The 8,494-nt window shown below is 43.8% G+C and overlaps 1 protein-coding gene across 2 annotated transcripts in view; it reads left to right on the forward strand.

Moving 5' to 3' along the window:
- The window catches only part of TTL (tubulin tyrosine ligase), a 19,200-nt gene that overhangs the window by 2,593 nt on the left and 8,113 nt on the right, over positions 1-8,494 (forward strand). For both annotated transcript variants that reach the window (XM_018573084.1, XM_018573076.1), the window contains 2 exons: positions 4,276-4,354; positions 6,380-6,621. In XM_018573084.1, the coding sequence (XP_018428586.1) occupies positions 4,276-4,354; positions 6,380-6,621 (321 nt within the window). The remainder of the gene's footprint in view (positions 1-4,275; positions 4,355-6,379; positions 6,622-8,494) is intronic.

An 8,494-nucleotide genomic window follows, 5' to 3' on the forward strand; every position in this document is an offset into this window, starting at 1 on the left:
TTGCAAGGACGGCAAACGGGCAGTGTGAGCACACCGGCCCGTTCGTCAGTTGTCGAACAAGCAGGCTACTAACGCGCTGAGAATCGTACGATTCCCGGCGGGTTTTCCAGCCTGCTTGTTCGATGGAAGACGTGCGACCGTACAGTAGAAACGGTCACACGCCTTCCATACACTGCACGATTATCCTACGATCGCGGGATTTCCCGCGATTCTCGTACGAGAATCGTGCAGTGTATAGGCACCTTTTAGAGAGAGGCTTAGGGATCAGGGAGGGTTAGAGAGAGGGTTAGGGATACAGGGAGGGTTAGAGAGAGGGTTAGGGATACAGGGAGGGTTTGAGAGAGGGTTAGGGATACAGGGAGGGTTTGAGAGAGGGTTAGGGATACAGGGAGGGTTTGAGAGAGGGTTAGGGATACAGGGAGGGTTTGAGAGAGGGTTAGGGATACAGGGAGGGTTTGAGAGAGGGTTAGGGATACAGGGAGGGTTTGAAAGGGTTAGGGATACAAGGAAGGTTAGAGAGAGGGTAAGAATACATGGAGGGTTAGGGATAGAGGGAGGGTTAGAGGCAAGGGTTAGGGATAGATGGAGGATTAGAAAGAGGATTATGGATACAGGGAGGGTTGGTGACAAGGTTTAGGCCTGGTTCACACCTGGGCGTTTTACAGCGCGTTCCTACGCTCTGTAAAACGCTCAACATGTGAAAACCAATGATTGCCTATGGCCATGGTTCCCACCTGGGCGCTTTACAGCGCGTAGGAACGCACTGCAAAACGCCCAAAGAAGTACAGGAGCTTCTTTGGGGCGTATTTGCCGCGCGTATCCATTGGGATATAGCCAGGTAGCCCTCGGAAACGCGCGTTTGTCGCAGCGCGAATCACGGTAACGCGCATATTCGATACGCCTAGGTGTGAACCCAGCCTAAGGGATAAAGAGTGTTAACGATTAGGGCTGCAGCTATTGATTATTTTCATTATCGATTAGTTGGCTGTTTTACTTTTTCGATAAATAGGTTAAAGAAAAAAAAATTAAATACCATCTTTTATTTAGACTGAAATACAGAAATGGAGTGTTCCAAACAAAGTTTACTTCAGAATAAAATGGTATGCACATTTTTTTTGCAATCGGTTAGGATACAGGAAGGGTTAGAGAGAGGGTTAGGGCTACAGGAAGGGTTAGAGAGCGGGTTAGGGATAAAGGGAGGGTTGGAGAGAGGGTACGCGGTACAGGGAGGGTTAGTGACAAGGGTTAGGACTAGAGGGAGGGTATGTGACTAGGGTTGGAGATACAGAGAGGATTAGAGACAGGGTTGGGATACCCTAACACTATCATTAGCCTTCCTTGTAACCCTAACCTTCTCTCCAGGCCTGCATGTATCCCTAAAGATCAGTATCTGCTATGCCAACAAGTCTTGGGCAGGAAGTAGGCACAGAAGAAGAACACTTAGGAAGCAGAGTTCCAGAAGAGCCATAGTCAGAACTAGTCGGGTCGTCAACAGGCGGGCAAAGCCGTGCCAGGCGACAAACAGGAGCGAAGTCAGGAACGCAAGCCGTAATGTGTGGGCAGTGAGGTACAATGCGGTAGGCAGGAGCGGTGGTCAAAGAATAAGCCAACAAGTCACAGGAACACAGAGTAGTGAGAGCAAGGTCAAACAAGCTGGACCAGATAAACAATCAGGACACAGGATCTTGGGAACACAGGAAGACTGTCGATCAGTCAGCACCGGAGGCCAGAATGTCACAGCCTAAATAGGCCGTAGGGTGCCAGAATTCACAATACGTGGGCGCTCAAGTCCAAACCAGGCCAAGCCCAGGCGCATGTGCACACTCCCGCACCAAATCCCTGGCTCCAGCTTCTTGACATTTCTCTTCACTTCCTGTCCAATTCCTGGTGATCAGCAGGGTCATCAAAACTGGTGTCCCCATTGGAAGATTTCTCATCTACTTTTTCTGTTCTGATCACATGATGGGATGCAATCTTAATTTCTCAAGACTACATATCCCATCATGCATTGCTTCCCGCAAGCATTGATGATGTTACATTGTTCAGACATTAAGTTGTAGTTCAGAAGGCAGGCTCTGAGAGAGGTGTGAACTAAGGAAGTGCATACCGTGTTTCCCCGAAAATAAGACACTGTCTTATATTTTTTTTGGCTCAATAAAACACACTAGGTCTTATTTTCGGGGTAGGTCTTATTTTTTTTAATGTATAACAATCCAAAGTTAATGCAAATCCAAATTAAATAATCCAAAATGGCAAAGTTAAGAATAGGGCGATCAGGGCAATACAGGTTGCCATACCTTTCCAAGAGCAATTTGGTAACCAGAATGAGGGAAGCGCACTTTCACTATGGATTCCTCACAGGTGGAGTGCATTTGGCATCACTCCACCTGCGACACGAGCTGGCGCTATAGAGGAAACATCGGCTCATGCGGCTCTTCTCCCTCCGGCGGAGCCTCGCTCCCCCTATCGCTGGCTTTGTTGGCACCGCTGATTCTCTCCCACGGCTCTTCAAGTTCCCCCTTATGCCACCACCGGCCTTGGGAAAGGTCACAACTGGGTCTTATTTTTGGGGTAGGTCTTATATTTTAGCAATTCCCAAAAATAGTACTAGGTCTTAATTTCGGGGTAGGTCTTATTTTCGGGGAAACAGGGTATTTACGGGGCTGTGTGAAATTGTGTCCGTGCGATGAGGAGGAACATCCTATGGGCATCTGCAATCAGTAAGTGTACAATCTTCTAGATTGATATGGTTATTAAGAGTGGGACACAACTTATGGAAATTCAATCTAGAAACCCGGATTTAGTTTTTGACCATAGATCGCCTTTAAGTAATGTAATGATATGATATGATGTGATAAATGGACCACAAATATTTTGTTGGTTATTTATTACACTGATAATGCTGCTTGTTCCTGTGCTTTCTTTGATGACGCAGGCTTTTAGCCTCCGCAGTATTTGTCCTGTGTGATATTTATGGCACAGGTACCAATTGTCTTTCCATTGCCGTCACATTATAAAATGATTAATGACTTCTGCCATGAAAATAGACGGGCTCATCATTCACTGAAAACAGCATATCCTGGGAAATCCATCCATCCTTGCTCATGCTGCAGTGCTCATTACCATTATCTGAGGGTCAGAGGTAGGCAACATCGGTATTCCAGCTGTTGTGAAACTACACATCTCATAATTTCTCTGCCTCTGGAAGTCATGCCTGTGGCTGTCAGTCCTGCAATGCCTCATGGGACTTGTAGTTCTACAAAACCTAGAGTGCCGAGGTTGCCTACCCCTGATCTGGGTAATCACTCACTACCCAGTCATTTCAGGGAGTGTTAAAACCCGTCGCATGGTTTGCTTTTATTGAGCTATATATGCAAACTTTTAGGGCAGGTGCGCTGGTGTCTGTTGTGTAGGGGGCGTTGACTCAATGCGTTTCACTGTTTACTCTTTTATTGGTGTGTTACAAAATGACACTTTATTCAACTCATTTGCATGGCACCCCAACACACCTCCCAGTGCCTGTGCATTGCAGTGCAGCGCAACACAGTGTATCACAATATCGTGGAAAAAAGTAGTGCGTCTATCTTATGACACTTTATTCAACTCTATGCACCACAGCACATTGTGACATGATGCGTTGCATAAGGGCAGGTTCACACCTCCGCTATCCGCTAAACGCTATGCTTTTAGCGCACACTATCTCATAGCACACCTAGCGTGCGGTATCATGCGCAGGGTGCATTGCCATTCATTTGAATGGTACCCCAATGCACCCCCCCAGTGCCTGTGCATTGCAGTGCAACGCAACACAGTGTACCACAATACCGTGCATTGTGGTGGGAAAACAAATAGTGCATGCGTTTAGCTTAGGTGTGAACTGGCCCTTTTAAAATATAGCATGTCTGTGTTTTTTAGGCAACCCTCCTCAATGCAGCATTATGGTGTGGACTGGGCAATGTATCACAGGTACACTGGGTTAGGGGCACATGTATGAAGTTGTGGTCTTAAGTTTTGTCAGGTAAAACACTTCCTACATTTGCTCCTCTCCACTATTGTGGATGGAATTTGCAAAAAGAAAAAAGAAAACCGGACGGGAATTATTACCCTCCCTTACTCTATTTTTTAAAGGTAACATTGTATTATTGTTCCATCATGTATGTAGAGTCAACACTGCCATTAGTAATGCAAACTGGGGTCACAATGTGACACCTCTTTGTAGCAGAGCCATTGTTTCTTATCTGTAGCATTTACATATGTTTGTTTGTTTGTCTGCAGGGCATGAGCCTGGACTACTACAGCTGGTAAATTATTACCGTGGGGCAGATAAGCTTTGCCGGAAAGCTTCTTTGGTAAAGTAAGTGCCACTAATTAGTATTTTGTTATTTTATAATTGAGCCTATGAAAGCCGTTTAGAGGTGCACTTTTATTCACTTAGTAAGCAATGCTTAAAATGTTTGTTTTTTTTCCCAGGTTCATATTGTGTTTCTGTAGGAGAGATTTACCTGTAAATATCTTTGTTATATAAATTATATTGCTATAAAAGGGAGTTGGTGAGCAGGGGATGGATATTCTCCTAATGATATCTGCCTCTAGTGATGTCACAGGGTTTCCAAAGTCTTTGATGGGTTATTATTATTCAGGATTTATATCATGCCAGCAGTTGGTGCAGGGCTTTTCAAAATATGGGGAGACAGTACAATTACAATACAAAACCATACAAAAGGATTAGAGGACCCTGCTCATGAGAGCTTACAATCTACAGTGAGGGATAAGTGATACAGAAGGTAATAACTGTTAGGGATGAGCTGATTTGAAGGATTAGATATACATTTTTTTTAAGAGGCGGTGGAATAGGTTTCCCTGAAGAGGTGAGTTTTCAGGGATCACTTGAAGGCCCACAGAATAGGCGATAGCTGGATGGGTTGTGGTAGGAAGTTCCAGATGAAGGAAGAGGCTCTAGAGTAGAGCTGCAGCTAACGATTATTTTCAAAATCGATTAGTTAGCCGATTTATTACGTTCGATTAATCGGATAACAAATAAAATACATTCTAAAAAATGGCTTCAGTGATGGGACTACTAGTTTGTATTGAGATTGTAGTCCATTACAGGAGCAAGCTTGGAGCGGTGGAAGTAAAAAAGAAAAAAAAAGTGTGGTGTGCAATATAGTGAAATGGAAAGTAAAATTATACAGCATTGAATGCAGAATGGCACTGGCTATAGAGGACTACAAATCCCAGCAATAGTACATTATACAGCACAATGCAGAATACCACCAGCTATAGAGGAATACAAATCCCAGCAATACATTATAGAGCACCATGTGTGGGAAAGTGCAGGCTTACCTGAGCAACTTGCTTCTAAGATTGGGCCTATCGGCGGCTGTCATCCCCCCACACCTGCTCCTCCTGTGCCGATCGTGGATGTGGGCGGGCGGTGAGCGTGAGCCGGGGAGGAGGTGCGGCGTGTGGAGCGTGGGTGCGGTCGGGCGGGTCTGGCAGCGGAGAGCGTGAGGTGGGGAGGAGGTGCAGTGCGCAGCGTGTGTGGAGCCGTGAACAGGGCCAACTAATCGGAAGCAGATTAATCGATGATTGAAAAAGTTGTCAACTTTTTCAATCCATTATAATCGATTTAGTCGATTAGTTGTTGCAGCCCTACTCTAGAGAACTCTTGGAGGTGAGCATGGGAGGAGAAGAGAGCAGGAAGTCTTGGGAGGAGCAGAGGGGACGGTTTGAGTAATATTTTGAAATGAGGTTGGAGATGTAGCTTGGGCAGAGTAGTGGATGGCTTTGTATGTTGTTGTTATTCCCTACTAATGTTACCCCGACTTGAGTGAGTCATGACGCATGATATGCACATGCCTGTTTTAGGACAGTGACTTACCAAGTGGTGAAATAATTATTTTTTCAGCTGGAAATGAATTATCACTACATCTAACTGTGTAATGTATTTTACTGTCACACCATAGTAATTTACATTTAATACACCCCTTGTCCAACCAGACAAAGCCTAGTATTCATTGATAAAAATACTAGGCATTCTCTGATTGGTCATTGTGCAGAGCGAGCTACCCGCTGTGGTTTCTGAGCAGAGGGGAGTCACTAAGCACAGTGCAGTACAGGACCCTGAAGATTGCTGTAAAGCACTGTAGTAGCTCTGGCTACTACTGTGCTTTATGGGATCCCTGTGGCTCTGCCAGAGATAATTTATGTATACTTACATTGTGCCAAGCTGGACCAATATAACTATATATAAATCATAGCTGGAATTCAGCTTTTAGGTCTAACCAAATAGTGTGATGTCTTGAAACCATCTCCTCATCTTGTTCTAGATTGTTGAATTTGAGACCATGTCTACATTTGTTGTAAACCTATTTCCTAGACTCCTCAAAACAAGTCCGGAGCTTTTTGGATCATGCCCGTGGTTTCCAGAATCCTATGTGATTTACCCAACCAATGAGAAGTCTGAGAAGTTAACAGTGGGGCAAGTGAGGAAAGGACTTCAAGACCTAATAAACAGCACCCGCACGGATGAGCGAGAAGAGTTCCTGGAATCATTCAATGAGAGGAAGGAGAGTGGAAAAGGGAATGTGTGGATCGCCAAATCCTCTTCAGGCGCCAAAGGTCACCTTAAAAGATCCTGTATATGTTTACTTATTGATCGTTTCTGAGAGATACAATCGAAAGTGCTTTGTTCTATATGTTCAATAAGAGCAAAAAATACCTGATCTATTCTGCTAGAAGTCTTGTCAACTCATCACTGTGTGCTCTATGCCTGTTCTGCACTGTTATTAGTTAGCATTGCTCCTATACCTCTCTGTGGACAATATAACACCAATCAGCTGCAGTCACTTTTCATGCACTCTGACAGCTGCAGTTGCTGCAGCAGCATCTGTTAAGCGTGGATAGAGGAACCTGTTAAGGTGCCCATACACCTGCCGATTATCGTACGATAATCGCGGGAAATCCCGCGATCATACGATAATCGGCAGGTGTATTGGAGGCGTGCGACCGTTTCTACTGTACGGTCGCACGTCTTTTGTCTTACGAGCATGTTTAACCAGTTGACATCCGCGGTGTTAAACCCCCTTCCCATCCAGGCCATTTTTCAGTATTCAGCGCTGCGGTACTTTGAACCCGCCGGGAATCCTACGATTTTCGGCGGATTTGTGGCCTGCTCGTAAGACAAATGCCGCACGGGCCGGTGGTTGCAGTCATAGGAAGCAAGTAGGATCTGCCTGTCCAAGATGGGCAGATCGTACATTTTTTTAATTACCTTACAAGACGGAAGTCTTGCGATGGTTGTAAGGTGTATGGCCAGCTTTAGATTTTTATTTATTTTATTTTTTGTTATTTCTACTTTTGCAGACAAAATTCAGAAAATTCCACTATGTTTGTTATTTGTTCCTGTTCACACAGCATACCGAAACAAATTAAAAAATAATATATTTCTTATCTTTAACATGTGTCTGCATAGCATGCCTTTTGCAAGCTTCTCCCTCTCTCTCCATTTTAGTATCAGGAAACTCTTAAATCCCCATAGAAAGACCAAGGAACAGACTAACATACAATGCTTTTAGATCTTTAACCCTTTGTTAGGACAGTGTTCAAAATCTAGTTTCCAACGTATAATGACATCTGCCAGCAGCACAGTACAGACAGGTTTAATTATATTAACATTAATCTCCCCATCCCCCATGCATTCCCAAGAAAAATTCAGTATTGTACAGAGAACACTTTTTTTTTCTTTTTTCTTTGTATCATGTTTTGGGCAAGCAGGAATTTTTTTTTTTTTTTTTTAGGTTTGCTATGTGAATGAGAAACATGCAACAAATTTTGCTGCCAAAGTGGAAATTCCCTTTAAGCCCGCAGGCTGAATGAAAAAATTTGTTCGTTTATGGACAGCTTAATTTATATTAAACTATGCTGCAATTCATTGTAAAATATATGCTCACTTAACCACTATAGTACCGACATAAGTAAACAAAGTGGTTGAAACCAAGATCACAGATGCTGCAGTTGGTATTGTTTTTTTGCAGCCGGCTGTCAGCTTTCACATGCGATTAATTGCCCAATTCTGCCCAAAACTGGAAGCGAGGAGGATTTTGTCACTTTTGGCTTAAGCCTATCATTTGTCTGGCTGTTGTGACCAGAGAAGAAGCAGATGAAGCACAATCTGTTTGCAGGATTCTGATAGACTTTGTAGTCCAGTGGGATCTCTGTTGCTGTAGATTAAAACATACTTTTTTTTTTAAGGTGTACATTAATTTTCACACAGTATGAGCAAAAGGGAGAGGCACCTATACACGTCGGGATTTGTATTTTATATGCACATACGGCATCTTCAGCCTTAAGCCTAATTGAAGTTTTTTTAGTCTAAGGATTTAGATAAATTAGGGGGACAGCCAAACACTCGTATGTAAACTTCTTACTTTTTTATACTATACTTTATAAAACTAGAACCTTCAGATGGACTTTACTTGCTGCACTGGTGTAC

The sequence above is a fragment of the Nanorana parkeri genome, unplaced genomic scaffold (genome assembly GCF_000935625.1).
Source record: "Nanorana parkeri isolate BGI_ZX_2015 unplaced genomic scaffold, ASM93562v1 scaffold46, whole genome shotgun sequence".
In the NCBI taxonomy this organism is placed as follows: Eukaryota; Metazoa; Chordata; class Amphibia; order Anura; family Dicroglossidae; genus Nanorana; species Nanorana parkeri.